The sequence below is a fragment of the Vigna unguiculata genome, chromosome 1 (genome assembly GCF_037176805.1).
Source record: "Vigna unguiculata cultivar grain cowpea cultivar isolate G323 ecotype 2 chromosome 1, ASM3717680v1, whole genome shotgun sequence".
NCBI classification, from domain to species: Eukaryota; Viridiplantae; Streptophyta; class Magnoliopsida; order Fabales; family Fabaceae; genus Vigna; species Vigna unguiculata.
The window spans coordinates 48,659,126-48,681,376 of NC_140792.1; the positions used below are offsets into that span (position 1 = coordinate 48,659,126).

Sequence of the window (22,251 nt, forward strand, 5' to 3'; positions counted from 1 at the left end):
TGTGTTGTGGTTGTGTTCCGGAGTTAGAGGAAAATAGATTATTTTATAGTGCCAAACGAACAATAACCTCGTGTGGTAACATTTTTGGTCAAGATATTGTTGCGGTAATTGATCAATCAATGGTGGTAAATGTTCTGTTGACAAATTGTTACTCTTTAGGTCAATGTCTTTGATTTTATTTTTGTTAATAATTATATTTAGAAAAATAAATTTTTTATTATTAAATTTTGACAAATTTTTTTTATAAATTTATTTTTAAGTGATTTTTTCATTTCTTTATTTTTTATTTTTAATATTTCAAAATCATTTAAAAATGACATCTCATGTTATAAGATAAAGTTGTCAAAATTTAGTAGTCAAAATGTCATTTTCTATTTATTTATGAGTATAAAAAAATAAAATTGTATATAATATAATTGATTTGCTGACCTGTTACATTGTTGGTGATATGCACGATTCGTTGTCTTTATCTTTTTAGAAACTTCCCAAAATAGTTGTGAAATGCAGTAAAAAAAGTCATCGTGATCTTAAAATATTGTGTGGGTCATATTTATAAGAAAACGTTATGAGAATTATTCTTTAATTATTAAATAGTTAACAAACGTGAAAGATATCCTTGAATGTGTAATTCATCATTCAAGTTAGTTTTTCGTAGAAATATTTTTTTCTAACTAATGCTCTTTACTTATTTTTACTAGAAGAATTGTTAAAATTTACGAGCGTATTGAAAAATATTATAAGAACATTTTTTATGTATCTATTGGAGTTTTATTTTTAATCTCTTAATCAATGTCGTGTTCTTTTTTAACATTTACAAAACTTTTATTAAATTAAAATGAATCATTTTATGCAACTTGAATGGACAAGTATATGCTTATATGATTGACTCACGTAGGGTTATTTTATTGGATTTAGAAGGACAATGATACATTGAAAATTAAATTTTGACAATTTTTTTTTTATAATTTAAGGTGACATATTTTAAATAGTTTAAAAATATAAAAAAATGAGAAAATAAAATATGGAAGACCACTTAAAAATAACATATTAAATTATAAGTGAAAGTTGTCAAATTTTAGTTGTTAAAATTTTATTTTCTAATTTAAAAACTCGTGTAATAGTTTATGTAACATTCAAATAGTAATAACAGTGCATTATTTGTAAAGAAGAAAGAAATAAAGAAAGTGAGAAATAGAAGGAGTTAGGTTGTATGATTTGTTAGAGATATAAATCTAGTAGAGTGATGAGTTAATAAGAAAAAATATATTTTTACTAGAGGATAAAAATACACAGGTTTGATTAGTATTATGATGCAATGTTACCTTTTTAAAGTCTGATTTAAACTATATTGTAATTTATATAAACGTTATCTTAATATTTAATTAAATAGGTAAAGTTGTTAAAATAAAAACCATTTTAAATAATTTAGATTCTAACTATTTTTGAAGAAAAAGAAGAATGGATTAATAATATAAAATCTTAACACGAACTTCCAGTTCCAAAATATCAGTGACGGAGGAGGACGAATGTTTTGGGTAATGTTTAATTAATTCATTTGGTTAAATAAATGGCAATCGAATCAGACAAAAAGAAAGTGAGAAATGAGACTTAAACGTGCTCTTATTTTTTTTAATTCCAATTATTGCACCATTAAAACTAAAATAAGAGTAGCTTTGTATATTAAAACATGGCTTACCTAAACATTAAGAATTCAGAATTCCAAGAACTGCAATTATTCTTTACTAATCTGGATCTCTTGCAGATGCTTTACAACTATACACAAACACAAACTTATCTTAAAAAGAAAAAGGAAATTCTTAATTTCATATCTTTTTACACCAAACAAAAAAAATATATATCTATTAATTAGTTTATATTACTTTTTATTTTTATAATTTCCATATTTAGAGGAATACTAAGAATGCTTTTAAGGTGTGTTTGTATTAATAGAAACTCCCTACCATTTCAACTACACAAAATAGAGATTTCTTTATGAGGATTATTTTCTGTGAAACACACACCTAAACTTTTTCTTTTAATATTTTTTTCTGTTACAAATTAAATTGATTAAAACCCGCCAATTTTAGTGGATCACAATAAATTAAAATTAATAAATATAAAATGCTTTAAAAAGAAAGTGTTAAAGACAATACTGTCTGAATCTATCTTTTAATTGTTTGTTTTCTAATTCAATCAAAAAGTTTAAAATAATTAGTTAATGATTTTTTTAATGTAATTTGTTTCTCTCCTTTTTATTTAAAATACACGAATGGAGTTTACTTAATACTATAAATTTTGTTTCACCACAATTATTTGTTAGGTGTTTCTATGGTGAAAAGAAACACAACACATGAGAACCTCTTATTTAATCATACTCGAAATTTCCATAAAACCATTGATATGATTAAGACAATCCATTTTGATGTTCAATTCTGACAAATAACATATTCTGTGATTATAAGTTATACCAGAAACAGAACCAAAACAAATAAAGAATCAAAGATATTTGGTGTGTTATTGGGACGTGCCACTAAATCAAAACCAGTGGCTCCAAGAATCGGAACAATGTTCGAATTTCAATGTTTCCCAGGTTAGGGTTTGAGTAATTGGAGAGCAACCTAGGCCTGTCACTGATTCTACGGAACAGAACACCACACGTGTTGCAGTTTTGTGAAAGCTAACTGGGATTATTAATCAAGCACTTTGTGCAAGATCACTTTGGTTCTTTTGAAAGACAAATTGATATGGGAGTACTTATTATTATTATTATTATTAGTCAATAAGAAAAATAATATTATAATTTTTATTTTTGATGTGGTTTAATATGTATTATTAATTAATGTATTATTATTTTTTTAATTAATAATTTATACTAAATCACATTAAAAAAAATAAAGAATCAAAATAAAAAAATAAAAAATAAAAACTATAATATTATTTTTTAATCATCAACTAAGAATACAATTTTGTTTTACTTATTAAAAGCATAATAGTTCACATGTCAAGATTTAATTGAGAATGGACCTACTTAACTTTTATAGTAAAACGATTAAATATCATTTGAAATAATTTTTCTAATTAATTGTCCTACTAAAGATTTTTTTTTTTTTGAACTGTGATTCGCCACAAATCACCTTTATTATGGAACAATCATGTAACCTGCGAGAAATGATCGCAACATTGTGATTTGTCATCTTGTTAAATATTTTTAAAATAATAATTTTGCAAATTAATCAAGAGATAATATATATTTATTTCTTTCAAATTCACAAAAAGCTAGAGCAAAAAGGTGCAGCGTTCACATCAAATCCTATCATCTTTTTGTAAAGCTTTAATCACTAATGATTATATTTATAAAGTTTATATGTTTTAGTTTTAACTGGAACTTAATTGCCCCAATTCTTATAAACACTTATTTTAACTTGTTTTAGTTCATACACTTTTTTTTTACCTGGCTACTGATACAAGTGAAAAAAATATTTTCGGTGTAAAACTATTTTTGTCTCAAATAAAAAATAATTTATTGACACTATTTTACAATCATTAAACATTTATGTATGGATAAGATGATCATCAAAAAAGTTAAATTTTTGTAATTAAAAGGTAAAGAAAGATGATATAAATATGAGTGTAAAAATATTTTGGATATCAAAATATTGTTGTATTGTTTTAAAAATTAAAAAAAAAAATTGGATAACATTAAATAACCATTTGATATTTATCAAAAAGTAGAACAATAATAAAAGTAATATTTTTTATTTAAAAAAAAGTATAATTTTTTTTAAGGTGTCAAATAACAACATTTTTTGTGTAAAAAACTTATGGGTGTCAAAACATATGTTTCAAGTGGAAACAAAATTTATCTCACACTATTTGACACTTATGAAAGAGTAAACGTGTCAAAAAACATAAATTTTTGTATTTCAAAATTAGACAAAAAAAAGTGAAATGTAGTTAATAGTGGTGTAAAAGTGTAAAAGTAATTTTGTTGTCAAAATGTAACTGTCCTAAATGAAAAATTGTTATTAAACATCATTTTACAACAATTGAACACCTATGTGCAGGTAAGATGGTAAGTAAAAACTTAAATTTTTATAGTTGCAGAGATAAATTGAAAAGTAATAAAGGGTGATGTTAAACGAATGTAAAAATATGATTTGGATATCAAAACACCGTTATCTCAAATTAACACAAAAATAATTGATAACATTGGACATCCATTTGACATCTATTTAGGGGTAGAATATTAATAAAAAAAATGTTTTTTATTTGTATAAAAAAAAGAAAAAGGTAAATATTACACAAATGAGTCAAATAGGTGCACAAAATATTTTTATATAAAAAAATTTGTAGGTGTTAAAATATATTTGTTCCAAATGAAAAAGATTTTATCTTACACCATTTGACACTTATGCAAGGGTAAGCATGTCATAAAAATGTAATTTTTTTCATTTCAAAAATAAAACAAAAAAGTTAAATACAATTAATAGTGATGTCAAATGGACGTAAGAATAATGTAAAAATAGCTTGGATATCAAGATGTCATTGTCTCAAATGAAAAATAGTTATTTGATTATATTTTACAAACACCTATGTGTGGATGAGATGGTTAGTAAAAAGGTAAAAATTTTGTAACTACAAAAATAATTTTAAAATTAACAAAGGATGATGTCAAATGAATGTAAAAATATTTTAGGTATAAAAATATCACTGTCCCATATCGTAAAAAAATTGATAATATTGGACAATTATTTAACATTTGTATAAGGATAGAATAATATTAAAAAAAAACTTATTTGAAAAAAAAAGTGAAAATTACATAAAGATGTAAAATGGTCGTAAAAAAATTTTAATATAAAAAGTTTTTGGCCGTCAAAATATCTTTCTTCCAAATGAAAAACACTTATCTCACATTTTTACATTTTTTGCCTTATCATCAGTATCTTGTTTTATTTTATATCCTACATACATCACTAAAATTCATGCTAACTATTTATTTTTATATTTTTTTTAACAAAGTTTTGTTGAAATTTTTTTGATAATAACGAAACTTCAATGTATGAAAAAAAGATTTGATACGATTTAAAAAAATATTTGATATGATTTGAATAAAAATAAAATAAAATATAGTCTGTGTTAAAAAATAAATTTCGTCAAATTTTATTAAAAAACTTATCAAAATATCACGGTTGTAATTTACACTAAATCAATATTACTTTTTCATTACATCACCTTCTCAAGAAAGAATAAAGAAAAAGAGGTAGCCATACTGGCAGTAGAAAACTCGACGTCGTTTAAGAGACAAAAAGCGTAGTTGATAGACATGCCTAGAAGATAGCAGAAGAGGTACCGTCGTTTTGTCTTGTTAGTGTGGTTTTTAAACGTCGTTTCGATAAAGAGTGCCCAAAACGGTGACGCTGATGACCTTCCTCTCTCTCCGTTTCCACGAGAACAGAGTCGATAACACTGTGAGCTCAAAACTGTGACTAAAACTCTGTAACACAGAACCACTTCCGATTCTACACTCACTCAGTAGCTACACTGATAGATTCGTTTGTTCCGTTCCATTTCTATGTCGTTGGCATCATCATTCTCGATGCTCCGGCACCGCGCGGTGGCTTCCGCCGCTCCTCTCCTCCTGCGCCGCTTCCGGTCACTCCCAATTGCCGCCCGGCAGCAGCAGAACCCTAACAAGCAAGCCGCTCCGAGCCGCAACCTTCTGAAGGCGAAAAAAACGTTGAAGGAGTTTTCCTCTCTCGCCCCTGTCCTCTCCCTGGAAGACAGTCCTCCGCTCACGGAATCACAGGCCATCGGCGTCGTGGCGGCGTCGCAGGCGAATTTCATGCGCGTCATCGTTCCCGAAAGCGACCAGCCTCCTTCTTCTTCTGGAAGCTTCCGCGGGGTGGAGCTTCTCTGCGTGGTGAGGGCGCTGTTAAAGAAGATTAAGCGCAGGGTCATGGTCGGGGACAAGGTTCTTGTCGGTTCCGTGGATTGGGTGGATCGCAGGGGATGGATTGAGAACGTTTTCCACCGATCTTCTGAGATTCTTGACCCTCCCGTTGCCAACGTCGACCACCTTCTCGTTCTGTTCTCGCTCGAACAACCCAGGCCTGAACCGTTTACCCTCACACGCTTTCTTGTTGAAGCTGAATCCACCGGAATTCCTCTCACGCTGGCACTCAACAAGACCGAGCTTGTGGATAAAGAGGTGAGGTTCACGCGCTATGCATTGTCGTTGTTTGTTCTGCCGTCATAACTATGACTTGTAGGCAGTGTTTGAATAAATTTCCCCCAAATCCACAAGAATTAAAATGAATTAAGCTTCTTGCAAGCTAAAATCAATTTACTATATACTGTGTTTGGATTCAATTTCCCATTATCAATTCCAATTCCATGTTGAATGCCCAAGCAACAAATAGTAGCCACTTTTTTCAAAATTTCAATGTGATTTTGTTTGGGGGGAAAAATTGATCTTTTTTGGCTATCCAAACACGCTAATAGTCTTTTGTGTATAGTGGATGGAAAGCTTTGCTGAATGTTTGGACTGAGTCTGGATAGAAGTTGAGAAAAAACACTAACAGGAATTGGAATGCACATTCTTGAATTTAAAGTCACAAAATGAAGAAGAAAGAATTTATTGTTTTTTTGGAGGAAATGTGCTTTTGAATCCTCATTAATAGAATCCACCTGATGGAAGAAAGCATTTTTTGCCCAAGATTTCAGTTGTTTCAAACTCGCAATCCAACTTTTACTACATTATGGTCTAAAGCAATTGCTTGATTTTGCTTATGTTCTTCATAGATCATTAGTTCGTGGAAGGCCAGGCTGCGCAGCTGGGGGTATGAGCCGGTTTTTTGCAGCGTTGAATCTGGACATGGACTTGATCTTCTTGCATTCAAGCTGAGGGATCAAACGACAGTGATTGTGGGGCCTAGTGGAGTTGGGAAGTCTAGTTTGATAAATGCCCTTAGAAGCAATCCTTCTGATGCTGCGGAAGGGGAAAATTGGTTTGAGCCTGTGGGTTTTCTTTGTTTTATTCTCTTTTTTTTACCTCTACCTACGAGACTTTGATGTTTGTGTCACCCCTGGATGCGCTTTACTTTTCAGATTTCTGGAAGCAAGTGGCTTGAGGATCAACGCGTTGGGGAGGTTTCCACGAGAAGTGGTAGAGGAAAACATACTACTCGCCATGTCTCTTTGCTTCCAATATCTGGAGGGGGGTTTCTGGCTGATACTCCTGGATTTAACCAACCCAGTTTATTGAAAGTGACAAAGCAGTCTCTTGCACAGACTTTTCCTGAAGTCAGTGATGCATAACTTGTATTTTAATAAATCCAGGGATAACAATGCTTTTCCTGTTTGATTGATCTTATCATCTTTCTTCTTATTCAGATCAGGAAAATGCTCAGTGCAAAGGAGACTGAGAAATGCTCATTTAAAAATTGCTTGCATCTGGGAGAACCTGGGTGCATTGTGAAGGGAGACTGGGAAAGATATTCATTCTATTTTCAACTTCTGGATGAAATCAGAATCAGGGAAGAGTTCCAACTTAGGACATTTGGAACTAAAAGAGAAGGGGATGTAAGGTATGATGAGCCTTTGTTGATTGCAAACCAACGCTATCAGTTAATTGGAAAGTATGATGCTTTGATCAAAGAGTTCAATTCTGGGATTTTTATCCTTTAGTAAAATTAACATTTTTTTTTGCAGTTATTGTGATTATGAGGGTTTTACTCATTTTTAAAAGCTGATTCTTATACTTTTACATGTTAATGTATATAGATACAGACATGAAAGAAGCTAACAAATTGCATTTCCTTATTGAAGATTGTGGGGAAAACAATAAATTTGTGGAAATACCAATAAGTATTTTTCCTGTAACATGTAGTAATGCAAAAAGGATCTCCCACGGATTATTGGTATGATATTCCTTACAAGCACCCTATAATCTTTTGCAGGTTGAAAATGGGAGATATGGGTGTTCAGCAAGCGGAACCACGGTTGGAACCTAAAAAGCACAGGAGACAATCTCGGAAGAGGATTAACCAGTCAATTTTAGACGACTTAGATGATGATGACGACGACGACATTTATGAGGAAAATGATCCCATTTTAAGGGCGCTAAGGGATGAAAACTCTTAGAATTTGGTTAGCCCCCAAACTTCTCATTGTAAATAGTCCCTTTCCATACGATGTATCTCGGAGTGAGCTAAGTTCCTATCAATGAAGTTCATTTGTGTTTTGCTTGACCCAGATCTCTATCAGGTTGGTTCAATTTTGTTTATAGTCCATAAAAATGTCACCGATAATACACTTTCGAATTCTGATAACGGAAAATGTTGAATCTATCCACAAATCGGAGTTGAAGATACAGTTACGATTATTCGAGACACCGGTAATACTAAATGCGATACCCTTAGATATTGTTGTGGGTTCATGCATTTGTAAACATGTAGGAAATTCATGCATTTGCATCATACTTTAATACCCACAACGGTCACCACCATGGCCCCTGCTTCAAGAATACAAAATGTATCTCTTGTCTAATTACTTACTAATTTAAATTCAAAATTAACAATATCTCGTCACGCTTTGAATTTAAGCTTGAACGTTGGAGAATTTTTCACAAATAAAACATCGATATTTTTTCACAAAAATAACACAAGCTCTCAATAACATTCTATCCAATATTTATTCGTATAATAGTTTTTATCTATTTTTAAATAAACTTCGACTTTTAAAGAGCCAAATTCTAACACGAGTCAAAATCCCATTTTTCAATAATAATTATCTGAATTAAGTATTTCTTTTCCTTTTTAATTTTCAAAATAATAAAAACATAAACTACAAAGGAATAAATGAAATGATTATAATATGAAAAAGTGAGGTACAAGAAAATAATGGTTACAAATAGAAAACTGGACAAATTGTTTTTAATAAAAGGCTTGTTTAAAATGAAATTTTAACTAGAATATAGTATATAAATTCATCTTCAAATGATATTTCTCTGAAAAATAATTTGTAACACAGTTTAAGTAAGCGTAATTTTTAAACATTGGTAACAATTATTTATCACAAACAATGCCATAACATTTACATAGAACTCGAACGCTCAAATCAAAAGTATACGTCAATAACTACGGTCTTCAACTTTTACAAACAACTTCGGCCGATTTGACATTTAAAAAAAAATAAAATACTCACTGGTTGATTTGATCATTGATCCCCTCAACATTAGTGGATATGACAATATATCCACAAATGAAGTTGTCTGCACTCCTAAAATGTAGACTTGTTTTCAAATCCTTCTAATACAACACCTCAATTATTCACATTCTATAATAGTAAAATGTAATCTTTATTAAATTCCCTAAGAACTCAGCTAGAAATATGATGTCTAAACTTCAGAAAAACATAATACTGAAGAGATTTTAGAAGAACAAAATCCATACAAAACTCTTTAAAATATATTTAATTACAAGAATATAAAAATTACACCAATGAGAAGGGATGACGGTTCGTCACAAACAGAAATAACAGATTAGACAGAAGATCAGCATTAACGAAATAAAATCCCAAATAAAAATACCTTTTGAATTTTAAGTACTCAATTTTTGCATGGTCAATTAACTAAAAACATAGTATGCTCAACAAAAAGTGCTGTTCAACATTCAAATGCGGCTCATCACAAATATTCAAATTTAAAAAATGAAAACGATCTTCAAAACTGACATAATCTAAGAAGGTGAATCCCTCAATAACTAGCATCAAGAGCAATTTAAGATGAAGCCCCACTACGAAGAGCACCCTTCTTCTTGCTAGTTGCCAATTGTGTCTCCGGCTACAATACCAAAAGTAAATAATATTTTAATACAAAGAAGGAAATCAAGATAATGTCAACAGAGAGATGGGCACTGTTACCTCTTTCTTCACAGGCTCTTCCTTCTCAGATAATATCAGCTCAATATGGCAGGGAGATGACATATAAGCTGTAAAAAACCAAGTGTGTTAGAAATCCATTAGAACAAAAACATCTATAAATAAGTTCAGAAACATACGGTTGATTCTTCCATGGGCTCTGTAGGTGCGGCGTCTTTGCTTCTGTGCTTGATTAACCTGGATATGAGAAATATAGAGAGCATCTACATCCAAACCTTTCACCTGTGGCAAAGCAATAAGTTAACGACCATAAAAGTTAACATTTATTTACATGGTAAATCAAATATAATAACAAAAAAGACATACTTCAGCATTACTCTCGGCATTCTTCAGCAAATCCAGGATGAATTTAGCTGATTTGACGGGCCAGCGTCCTTGTCCATTGGAGTGTCTGTTTTTGGCCTGAGCTGTCCTCCCAACACCTCTGCAAAACCGTCGGAAAGGGATAGCTTGTTTGTGGGCCAACACATCCTCCAAGTATCTTTTAGCTTTAACCAGAGGCAACTTCCTGATGGCAAATGCAGTCTCCCTAGTGTTCTGTAAATGAAACAGAGAAACATGAGAATAAATTAAATTATACAACTACTTGCTGATGGCAAATGAAGTCAATCACTAATATTTAACATTGATAAACTAGAATGTAAAACATATAAATCAAAAGCAAAGGTGTTCATATGCTATAATGTTCAAAGGAACCTACTCATTCAAGGGAATTTCCTTCAAAGTATAACAATATACTTTCAAATAAATTTTACAAAATCTATATTGGGGAAAGTTTTATTTTAGAGCATATTCAAGGCGTAATATAAGCATTATTAAAAGAGTATGTTCCATCATTTACTGAACCTTTAGTCACAACAAAAAGACATAGGTTCACCCAATAACAATGGAGAATATTATATCCCTGAAGTTTACGAGAGGTCAGTCAACACAACTGCCAAACCCCTGCTTTTTTTCATCAGGTTTTTCACATACGGCACACAACATAATGGATATGCACATGAATATTACATTCAATACCAATGTTACATCATTTACTGAATATTAAAATAATATGTTCCATCATTTACTGAACCTTTAGTCACAACAAAAAAAACATAGGTTCACCCAATAACAAGGGAGATTGTTATATCCCTGAAGTTTACGAGAGGTCAGCCAACACAACTGCCAAACCCCAGCTTTTTTTCATCAGGTTTTTCACATACGGCACACAACATAATGCATATGCCCATGAATCTTACATTCAATAACAATGTTGCATCATTTACTGAATATTAAAAGAATATGTTCCATCATTTACTGAACCTTTAGTCACAACAAAAAAAACATAGGTTCACCCAATAACAATGGAGACTATTATATCCCTGAAGTTTACGAGAGGTCAGTCAACACAACTGCCAAACCCCTGCTTTTTTTCATCAGGTTTTTCACATACGGCACACAACATAATGCATATGCACATGAATCTTACATTCAATAACAATGTTACATCATTTATTGAATATTAAAAGAGTATGTTCCATCATTTACTGAACCTTTAGTCACAACAAAAAGACATAGGTTCACCCAATAACAATGGAGACATTTATATCCCTGAAGTTTACGAGAGGTCAGTCAACACAACTGCCAAACCCCTGCTTTTTTTCATCAGGTTGTTCACATACAACACACAACATAATGCATATGCACATGAATATTACATTCAATTACAGATATTAGGGGTAGTGCAAGGGTAACAAATCAAAGTACCTTGAAATGCACTCTGAGGTCTGCGCCCCTTGCCTTGCAAGCTGCAAAAAAATCATCGCACAAAAGCATATTATTAGTTTAATTAACCTAAAAATCAACACTAACAGAAAAAATCATTCTTGTTCGAGGGAACAAGCACGTAAAAAATAAAATAAATAACTAGGGCAAAACTCAAATAGAATGAAAATCACAATTTTGCAAAATAATGAAAATGAAAAGGAACTTACACTTGGTGGGATTTTCAGGTTCTCTGGAGTACTTCACCTGAGAAAAATAAAAAATACACAGAAAGAGAAAATAATGAGATCTGACAATGAAACTCGTAAGAAAAACCTGAGAAACATTGGTCACTTACCATGACGGCTCTGCCTTCTTCTTCTACTTCTTCCGCGATTGAAGAAGAGCAACTGCTGAAGGACGAAGCAAACTAGGGTAAAGTTTAGTGCTGAATCGCTTTATATATAATGGATAACTGTATCGGAACTAGTAGGCCTGATTATGGACTGCAACCAGATCCGGCCCAAATTAACTACGATAATATGTAAAATAATTTGTCTCTTGGGCCGAACCTATTCAAGTCCAGAATAAGAAATTAAATTACTATTAACAAAATTATAACTTACAAAATAGTAAAAATGTTGTATTTGCGACCTTATAGTTATTGGAAAGTAATAGATATAATGTAAAATTAAAATTATAACTCAAAATAAACTCATAATAGAGTGTTTAAACATTTTCACAAATAATTTATCTCTTGGGCCGAACCTATTCAAGTCCAGATTAAGAAATTAAATTACCATTAACAAAATCACAACTTACAAAATAGTCAAAATGTTGTATTTGTGACCTTATAGTTATTAGATATAATATCAAATTAAATTCATAACGCAAAATAAACTATTTGTAAATAAAAATTATTTAATTTTTGGAACTCAAAACACTAATTTCACTTTTTTTAACGCAGTGGAATAAAAAGAATCTATAATTATTATAATTTCATTGATAATGTAAACAAACAACACAAACACATCTGATTTAAAATATAACATGCTTGTATGATGAGATTTCATAAAGTGGAAAAGAAAAATCTCTTTACGTTATAGATTAATATATTCAGTAGAGCTGGTAAAACGGATAATCCGGTTCAATCCATCACGGATTGATGATTTAGTGAGTCAATCTAACCCGGTTTACTTTTTAGCGAGTCAAGAAAGATCGAACCCGGCCCGACCCATCACGGGTTGGCGGGTTAAACGAGTTGACTCACGGATTCACTTAATTAAAAAAAATACAATTTATTTTTTTTCAGTTAAAACCAAATTATAATTCTAATTAAAATCTACATAAACTTTAATACAATTTAAATACAAACCAAAATCAAAATAGTACAAATTATTTTTGTGTTAACTAAAAAAACAACCTAACATGACCCAAATGTAAAGTCCAACTTGATAAAAAAACACTTGTGTGACCATTTTATCTGCGGATTGGTGAGCTAATCCGACTCACCACGGATTCAACCCAGATGAGCCGGGTAAAAAATCCGTATTGAAATTTGTAAAAAAAATTTAACCCAACCCGACCTAAATCCGTGGTGAGCCGAGTTGACTCACAAATTCCAACCCATTTTGACAGCTCTAATACTCAACATATATTTAACAAACTATTATTTCAATACTCTATTAAAAACATCACTATTATAAAGGTATGTATAATAAAAGTTACATATACCATCTTCAAATATATTCTAGCAGTAAAATGACCATAAGTATCAACTCACATGGTAATGCAACTTTTTTTTTTTTTAAATAACTAAGTAATAGTTATAAATTTAAAAGTAGTTTAATTGTTCTATTGCTATTTTAGACATCATCGTGACTTAACAAAAAACATACAACAAGATTTTTTTTTTTTTGCTATTTTTTTGTATGACAATTCTTTAGTTTTTTTTATAGTTGTTAGTTTCTAAATTGTATTTTCTTGATAAATTTTAATTTAGAAGTTGATAATCATTCTCACACAATTTATAATTATTATTTTTGTATAATTTGAGTATAATAGAATAATATTACAAATGTATAAATATATTATTTATTCAATAAGATATCATATGGTATAATATTCATAACATATAATTTCACAATATATCAATCACAATGTGGATTATATTACTCTTTTAATCATTGTTCAACAAGGTAAGAGTATATATTTTTATTTAAATACCATATATTTTTCATCTTAAAAGGCAAACATTACTAAAAAGACTTATATTTTTTGTCAATTTTGTTTTAATTTTTTTTTAAATTATTTATAAATTTTGTTATGAAATTTTTTTTTCAGAAAATTGCTGCTAAATTCTTTACAAAATATTTTATATAAAATATTTTCAATACCAAATTTTATAAAAATAATTTCGAATTTTATAATTTTATAAAAAATAATTATTCAAAAAAATTACATGTTAATTTAAATATTAAAAAAAATAACAGAAAAAATAGTATTTCTTACAAATTCTACTAATAAATTTGGAAGAAAATTTCCATTCGTAAAATTTTAGTAGTAAAGACACCTTGATAACTATGTTCATATACATGCAACAATATTGGTTAATACAAATCTTCCTCCTCAGAATAACAGGTCTGGTGTCTCTCCAAGTTCATCCTTCCCTGTCACTTGAACTAACATTAATACAATATTGCTAGGAATACTTTTAATATCTTCAACTCATTGTTTATAATGTCATAGTAAGTAGTGTTAAAAAAAATAAAAAATTAATGACTGTCAAAAGATGTTTTTTTCTACTGATAACGACCACTCCTGCACGCAAAAATAAAACCTGAAATGATATTGAGTGATTAACGAGAAAAAGATACTCTGGTTTTCAATTCAAATATATTAAAAAATTAAATATATAGATATATTTTTTATACCTTGAATAAATACATTTTTTTGAAAAAGTAATTAACATTTGCATTTTGATTCATCTTTAGCCATTATATTTAAAAATATTTTACAATTTAATAAACTTTAAACTGAAAATTAATATAATATTAAAACATTTTTTATATTGAGAAAACTAATTTATTCGTCTTACTAAATATTCTCTTATTCTATTTTATTTATCTGTATTTATTTAATAAAAACAGTATTAACCTAAAATATGTCAACATAAACTATGTACGTGAATCCCTTGTACACACCAAACACCAATGTAACAAATTTTTTCTTCTCCCTCGTGTTAGTTTTGCACCTTGTCTTTTAAAGGATAAATTATATTTTTTTTAGCTTTGTTTTCGAGATGAGAATATGGTACATATTTGCACACAGTTGAATTTTTCTCTAAAAATATTAACTAATTAGGTGCTAGGGGATGACTATCATGTTACTTAGATGAATTTAAATTAGATTAAGATATTAATCTTTATCTTGATTATGGGTCTACAGATATAAAACATTTAGAAAATAAAAAAGTAAAAAAGCTGGAACACAGTGTGTGAATAGCGCAAATGACTCGTGTCTAATTTGGTAAAATCGAGAGGCAGAAGAGACAAAGTTGAGTTCGAAAAAGACAGGTAGAGTAATACAAGAACACTTTTGTTCTTACTTCCTAGAACAAGTACTAGAGTACCACCATCATCATCTAAATCAATACCATTTCTCAGATCCCAGAAACCAGAGCATTGTTATATTAGTTTCACTACCAAGAATCACATAATATGGGTCTCCTTAGGTTCAATGCCACCTTCATTCCCCTTTGTGTTTCTTCTCCTTCCTCTCTTGCTCAGACTTCAGGTTTTCTCATTCACCATTGTTCAATATTATTTCAATGATTTGATTATGTCTGGTTATTGTCATCCTGTAACAAGAAATCATTCATGCAGTTTCATTACTGTCTTTATTCCATTGTATAATATTTGATCAGAGCTTTATTTCAATAATAAATAGACTAGTGTTGCAGTAAAGCATAAATTTTAGATTTTGTGATGTATAATTTTATTTTCAGAATAGATTTCAGTTAAGCTAATTTGTCGGATTTCCCCCATTATAAACCATGTAAGTTAGGAGCCATGCATTGGGGATAACATTGGGTTTTGAGATTAAAATAATAAAAAAACAATGTTTCTAAAATTTGAAGAATCCAATGTTACCAAACCAAAAAGAAATGAATATAAAGAGGTGGTAATAAATGAAAATCTGAGTCGAATTCGGTGTTTTGAAGAGGACACGGTTTGTTTGTTTCGTCACGTCAACAATCGTGAGGGTCCACTGAGAGGGGAACATGTGTGAAACTAGTTAAACCAAACTACATAGGATAGGAATTAAGATTGCTATGGAGTTGTTAGTTGTTACAGTGAGTGAGGTCTGGTCTGATGTAACAAACAAGATAGTGGGAATGGTGGGGGTGGGAAGTTACCAAACCAAAAGAACTGAACTAATAACCGGTCACGAATACAAACACAGAAAATAAAAAAACAGTATAGGCCAAAGACAAAAGGAAAACAAAAAATGAGTTATTTTATTGGTCACATGGAAAGGATAATAAAATGTATGACTATGTAATGAATCTTGATCTTCCCACGTGGTCGTATAGGGCCCTGTAGGCCCAACATCACAGCTCACGGTTTGTCTAAGTCATTTTGCTTTTTTCTTGGTCGGGGCAAAACACGACAATTTGCACTGTTCCAATTACCACTCTTCCTTCTTCGCCATACGCAACTCCCATCGATTATGTCCCCTCCAAAGTTATACGGTTTGGTTCCACCCAAAACACAACATTCTGCCACATCTCTGCCTTATTGATTAGTGCATTTGATTTGGTCATGCACTGCCTCTGAAAAAAAAATAAAAGAAGATAAAGTTAAGATATTTTTAGTTCTTTTCCTCAACCAAGTGCATTGTGGTCTTGTTTGAGAAAGGTTAAAAGAAGAAAGGGTTGAATGGGGAAATCTCCTGATTGGTTGTATACAGATAATGCAACGTGTGGCTCTCCTGCATGGATTGGTAAAGGACTCACTTGTGTTTGCTTCAAGCGAAAGGGAAACTGTCAACGATTCTGCATCAGTTTGACCCCCTTACAGGTTCGTGGTTTTACTCCATTCACTGGTTGTGGTTTTCTACTTAAGTAACTGCTGTATCATTTTTAAGTTTTTCTTTCAGTTTCTGGGTTAGTTCAGTTTTAGTTCATGAGACACATTCCTCTATAAAATTACTCTCATAGTCAGAGCATTGTTAGATTTACTTGAACATGTTTTTCTGTTTTGTCACTGAACAAGCTTGAATGCTAGCTTTCTGCTTTATTTTGTGCTGATGTAAATGTTCATTTAAATTAGAAATCCTCCTTTCTTAAGTTACAATTGAAGTTATCAAAGTTGGGTTTTTACCAAATTGTGTTTCTGTGTGAGTTCAAGAAGTTGAACTGTTTGCATATTGTCCCTTTTCGTACACTTCTCAAAGACTGCAATTTACAATCGTGCAACTGTGTCAATGACAACTTGTGGTGTCTGTGGAAATATTTTTCAAGACAATTTGAGAATAACAGGAAACATTGGAAACAAGCAAACTGTTAATAATTTTCAAAGCTAATTTAAAATTTGATCATAGATAAAATTTATAGTTATTGAAATCTTGTTTTGTATTTGAGAATAACTGCAGAAACAATTGCTGAAAATGCATTGGACATTTGTTCCCTCAGTGTCTCTGTCTTTTTTTTACTTCTCATAAATGATTCAATATTTTTTTCCCTTCTATATTTTCTTGTCATGAATTCATTGAAGACCGAGAGCGGTGAGGAAAACAAGAAAATGAAATTGAAAAACTAATTCATTAAGCATCAATCTGTACAAAATTTTGTAGGAGGAAAGGCTAAAAAGACTACAGCGCAGAATGAAAGTTTACTTTGATGGTTCCAGGCTTGATCACCAGGTATAACGTAGTTGTATTATTCTCCTCTGTATTGGTGTAAGCATTGATTGCTTGAAGAACTTGCTGCAATCCTATTTTCTCTGAAATTTATACGAGCAAATTGCATCTGAAATTGATGGTCAAAACCAAATTAATCACTATTGAAATCTTACCTATTCACATATTTTTAGCCTTCTTCTGCAAGATACTCATCCGGAATTTCTTTCAAGAACAGGAAGCGTTGAGAGCTCTGTGGTCTGCTTCATTCCCTGGACAGGAGCTTCAAAGCTTGATTTCTGATCAATGGAAAGAAATGGGATGGCAGGGTAGAGATCCGTCCACTGATTTCAGGTTATATTTGTGTTTGTCAAGTTATCACCCTCTTTTAATTTTTCTCTGCTGTTTCTGCTCTTGACATGTTCATTTCTTTTGGACCAATTTTGTGAACAGAGGAGCTGGTTTCATTTCATTGGAGAACCTACTTTTCTTTGCAAAGACATTCTCAGTAAGATTCTGAACTATCTCTTGGTGACACCATTTCAATCTCAGACTCCCAAATTAACAAATACTCCGCATCATGCAAGTGTTTTTGCCCAACTTCTGCCAAAAATTGATTTATTTGCTTATGCTCTTATGTCCCTCTACATGTTGCAGACTTCTTTTCAGCGCCTATTGAAGGGGCAAGGAGGAAAAGAAGCTGTTTGGGAGTATCCCTTTGCTGTTGCTGGCGTTAATATCACATTTATGATTATGCAAATGCTGGACCTTGATGCCAGTACGTCATCAAAACTATTTTGAACCTAGATGTAGTTCTTAACTTGTTATAGTAACACTCACCCAGTTAGAGTTACACGAGTCTTGTGGCCTAAGTCTCCAAGAAAACTAAACTAAACAGAAATTGCCATCTTAATTACAACAATATCTCTAATACCAAACTGTTTCTTCACTTGCAGCCAAACCAAGGACTTTTGTAAGAGCAGTTTTTCTACAAATGCTTTCAGGTTAGAATCAGCAATCAGCAATCAGCAACTGTTTTGAGATATTATCTGATCTGTTATGGTATTTACCTCAAAGTTCAAACTGTTATCATACATTTGCAGAGAATGAATGGGCATTTGATCTGCTTTATTGCGTGGCATTCGTTGTCATGGACAAACAATGGCAGGAGAAAAATGCTACATACATGGAATTTAATGTAAGACTCCATCATGCACTTGTTAATCTATAAAAGAAAGCATAGTTTTTGAATAGTTAACAGTAAAATGCAATGTGTTATCAGTATGATACATAACCTGTGTAGATTATATTCAAAGGGGTTTCTATTATTATTGCAGGATGTACTGAAATCCACGCGAGTTCAGCTAGAGAGAGAGTTGCTGATGGATGATGTTCTGCGGATTGAAGACATGCCTTCTTACAATCTTCTTTGTTGACAAGTGACTCAATTGGTTATTCTCTTTCACCGAAGCACAGTTTGTGTACATGCATCCCTGTTCACGTTCTCTTTATGAATCCCTTCCCTTTAATCTGTGACCATTAACTCGTAATTTATTCTCGTCATTCCTCACACGATAGCTCTAAATCAAAATGAACACTACTTCTTGACTAATGAGTAATGAGAAGTGCTGAAGAATTTTGCACATTTCGGGAAAGATTTGAATCTTCAAGTTGATTCTACGAGATTTCTCTTTGAGGTTTTGGCTAATAAGTGATTGGAACCCTAGATTATGGTCATCTATCAATTGAATCAATCACTGTAGCTAGTTTTCTTTTGTCGCAATTGAATCAAAACCTAGAATTTTATTGAATCAAACAAGTTCATTGCATGCTAAACCTACAATTTTAGAGTTTTGTTGTACCTTGCTGCCAATTCTTCAAGAGCTCCTCCATGTGCACACAGGTCCTTTCTTATTCTGGTATTCTGGAAATGTTAGAGTGTGTGTAAACAAAATTTATTCTTGATAAAATTTAAATTTAAAACTTTGATTCCAGTTAAAAGTTAATGTTGAAACGATGTCATTTATGTTTGAATATTTTCATTATGAAAGCAATTTAGTAGGAAAATTCGGTATATTTTTTTACTCAGCACAAGTAATTCTAAATTGTTTTAATTCAGAATAGACTTTGGACTAAAATTAATATATTTTTACTGATATTTGAACATGATTTAAAAAAGTCCAACTTGAAACTGGACAAGAGCTTAATTAATGCACTCTTGCCGACATACAAAAGTTTCCCAAATGGATTTTGATAGAATTTAATTGTCATAAATAATAGGTTTAATGATTTGAAATAATTTAATAAATAAATTTCAAAATGATTACTATGACATTCGACCATTTCAATATATATATATATATATATATATATATATATATATATATTAAATCAAGTAATGATATTTATATCATTGGAAAATTATCCTGTAAAATTTGTGTTTTAAATTCTCCGTGAATAATGAATGATGAGATACACGTAATATTTCATTGGACAGAAAAATACATGGAGTTTTTACTTCGTGAACTTCACTTTTTCTTGCTTGGTTTCCTTTTGTTATCTATAGTTTTTTCTTTCCATAATATCTTGAATACCCTAAAAAAATATACCCATGATTATTTCTATAAAATATTTGTTCATTTTCTTATGGTTAAGAACCTTATTTTAATTTTTATAACACGAATTGTATACTGATGAAGGGAATCATATCTTAAAAGTCAAGGGTTTTTCATTGAATTCAACCGTTTAGTGCTGATAAGTCAACAGGTTATTTGATTAGCTATAACATCTCTTTCCCTAAATAATTTCTATCCTCCAAGACAATGAGTGATTTTTTCTTTGACCCTTAATATAAAAACGAATTTTTCTCTGCAAAAATACAGCAGTATCTTCTGGAATCAAGACTCTACCAATAACTGAGTCACACAGAGTGTGGTTATTTAATCATCACATAATTTGTGCACCCTGTTAGTTTTTCAACTCAGAAAGAACATTCAACATTTGATATTAGAACATGGTGTTATTGAAGCATGTTATTCAAGTGCCATGACAATGCACGTGCTATGAAACAATCGTCGTGTGAGTCTAAGTTTTTCATTAAATAAAAATAAAAAAGTTGAACATCATATAAAAATTAAGGTTTATAAATTTATTGTTTTAAAATTTTAGGTTAAGAACAATATCAATTTCTTATATGTGAGTTGGACTCATGTCTATTGGTGTTAAATCTCCCAATAATCCTCTCTCAAAATATTCAACAACATGTCAATAAAATAAAATATAAGTCTAATTCATAAAAAAATTTAAAACACTTCTAACTTGAAATATTATAATAATAAATTTATTAATATTTTTTAAGATGTACAACTTTTTCATCTAATTGTCGAGATTTAGAAAGATAGTATTTTGTTATTTCTAGAATTTTTATGACTCAAACATGATTGTGTTTGTAAATAATATACGTAACTTAAAAAAAAAAAAAAAAAGGTAGAGAATGAGTGTTAATGATTGCTGTGTTCCCATGCTTGAGGAAGTGGAACCAAAGTGTAGCGTAAAATTCAGCTTAGCTCGCTACCAGTACATGGGAGATTTCTGTCATTATCATTTACCAGCAACTTGTGTTCTTCATCTCTGATATGTTATCAAGAGTGTAAATATTTCAGAAAAGTACACATTCCACCAATCACAAAATTAATAACCATCTTTTAAATTAAAATTTAAAACCCAAGTTTTAAGACATTGATGTTTATTTTTGGATATATATGTTGTGAATTGTGATGCTAAACCAAGGACAAAGTAGGAATATTATATTTCTTTCACCTTTTCATTTTCTTGTACCCTCTTTAGCAGGGATTAAATAAACAACTTAAAAGGAAATGTACATAATAGTAAAGATTCTATAGTATTACCCAAAAAGAACTCAACAATCAGAATCTTTAGTTAATCGTATTTATGTGTATAACAGAAAATGAAAAAGAAACACCAACAAATCTCTACAATAAAAATTTTGCACATGCAAACAATTTGTTCACAGGTTTATACTGTACATAGGTCAATCTGTAATGTGTACAACACATGTATACGTGCAGCCGTCGCATGCAAATGATATTGCTTAAATGACATCATCATGATTTGTACTCATATTTGTTTCTTTATTAGCCCATCAGTGTGTTAAAGCAAACTCTTGTCTTCCTTAAACCTTATTTTTGGGTAAAAGACAGAATTGATCTCTGCTATTATTCGTCAAATGTTGTCACTATACAATGATTGACATAATATTATTCAAAATCCATATTTCTGTTGATTGGTTCATGCAGATTAACATAATATTTCCAATAAAATAACGTGACTAAAGTTCGGTGCTTCTTCAAATGAAATTCACCAATTATTCAATTATGTAGAAGGTGGCTTCTATGTTTTATAATCCATAATGTACATCCTTCTAACTTGTTATATAAAAGAGCAAGAACCACGAATTTATATAATTTTTAATAATTTTAACAAATACAAAAAGTGTACTGGAAAATGCATTATTAATATATTTTTTCTCCTTAATTTGATTAAGAGTAACTCCAAGGGATGACGAATCTTAAGGGTTGTATTGTCATTCATGAATGCAATATTCTGGTTTAATAATTTCATCTTTATGCCTTTCGTCCTTGACAA

The 22,251-nt window shown here is 30.6% G+C and overlaps 3 protein-coding genes, 2 long non-coding RNA genes and 4 other non-coding genes across 9 annotated transcripts; 2 read left to right on the top strand and 7 right to left on the bottom strand.

Annotated features, from left to right (window-relative positions):
* The first annotated feature begins 5,315 nt into the window (after positions 1-5,315).
* On the top strand, positions 5,316-8,249 carry LOC114162472 (small ribosomal subunit biogenesis GTPase RsgA 1, mitochondrial). The gene is made up of 5 exons (XM_028046385.2): positions 5,316-6,208; positions 6,802-7,017; positions 7,108-7,302; positions 7,393-7,586; positions 7,959-8,249. The coding sequence occupies exons 1-5, from the start codon at positions 5,573-5,575 to the stop codon at positions 8,140-8,142; spliced, it is 1,425 nt and encodes a 474-aa protein (XP_027902186.1). The 5' UTR covers positions 5,316-5,572; the 3' UTR covers positions 8,143-8,249.
* A 1,310-nt stretch (positions 8,250-9,559) lies between these two features.
* On the bottom strand, positions 9,560-12,180 carry LOC114165152 (large ribosomal subunit protein uL22y). The gene is made up of 7 exons (XM_028049836.2): positions 12,044-12,180; positions 11,916-11,952; positions 11,689-11,729; positions 10,246-10,476; positions 10,059-10,161; positions 9,922-9,989; positions 9,560-9,841 (listed from the first exon to the last, which is right to left on the bottom strand). The coding sequence occupies exons 1-7, from the start codon at positions 12,044-12,046 to the stop codon at positions 9,779-9,781; spliced, it is 546 nt and encodes a 181-aa protein (XP_027905637.1). The 5' UTR covers positions 12,047-12,180; the 3' UTR covers positions 9,560-9,778.
* On the bottom strand, positions 10,763-10,894 carry LOC114165396 (small nucleolar RNA snoR74). Its single transcript, XR_003599701.1, has one exon. It is a non-coding gene; the product is annotated as a small nucleolar RNA snoR74 (small nucleolar RNA).
* On the bottom strand, positions 10,992-11,124 carry LOC114165403 (small nucleolar RNA snoR74). Its single transcript, XR_003599702.1, has one exon. It is a non-coding gene; the product is annotated as a small nucleolar RNA snoR74 (small nucleolar RNA).
* On the bottom strand, positions 11,222-11,354 carry LOC114165388 (small nucleolar RNA snoR74). The gene has a single exon (XR_003599699.2). It is a non-coding gene; the product is annotated as a small nucleolar RNA snoR74 (small nucleolar RNA).
* LOC114165393 (small nucleolar RNA snoR74) lies at positions 11,452-11,583 on the bottom strand. Its single transcript, XR_003599700.1, has one exon. It is a non-coding gene; the product is annotated as a small nucleolar RNA snoR74 (small nucleolar RNA).
* A 3,121-nt stretch (positions 12,181-15,301) lies between the features above and the next one.
* On the top strand, positions 15,302-19,241 carry LOC114175533 (ELMO/CED-12 family protein). Its single transcript, XM_028060289.2, has 9 exons — positions 15,302-15,480; positions 16,657-16,766; positions 17,542-17,610; positions 17,825-17,940; positions 18,040-18,094; positions 18,244-18,364; positions 18,543-18,590; positions 18,690-18,784; positions 18,924-19,241. Exons 1-9 carry the CDS (start codon positions 15,405-15,407, stop codon positions 19,020-19,022), a joined length of 789 nt encoding a protein of 262 aa, XP_027916090.1. The 5' UTR covers positions 15,302-15,404; the 3' UTR covers positions 19,023-19,241.
* LOC114175541 (uncharacterized) lies at positions 16,185-17,231 on the bottom strand. The gene is made up of 2 exons (XR_003602862.2): positions 17,070-17,231; positions 16,185-16,519 (listed from the first exon to the last, which is right to left on the bottom strand). It is a non-coding gene; the product is annotated as an uncharacterized LOC114175541 (long non-coding RNA).
* LOC146889032 (uncharacterized) lies at positions 17,491-17,899 on the bottom strand. Its single transcript, XR_014996670.1, has 2 exons — positions 17,763-17,899; positions 17,491-17,690 (listed from the first exon to the last, which is right to left on the bottom strand). It is a non-coding gene; the product is annotated as an uncharacterized LOC146889032 (long non-coding RNA).
* Positions 19,242-22,251: the final 3,010 nt, after the last annotated feature.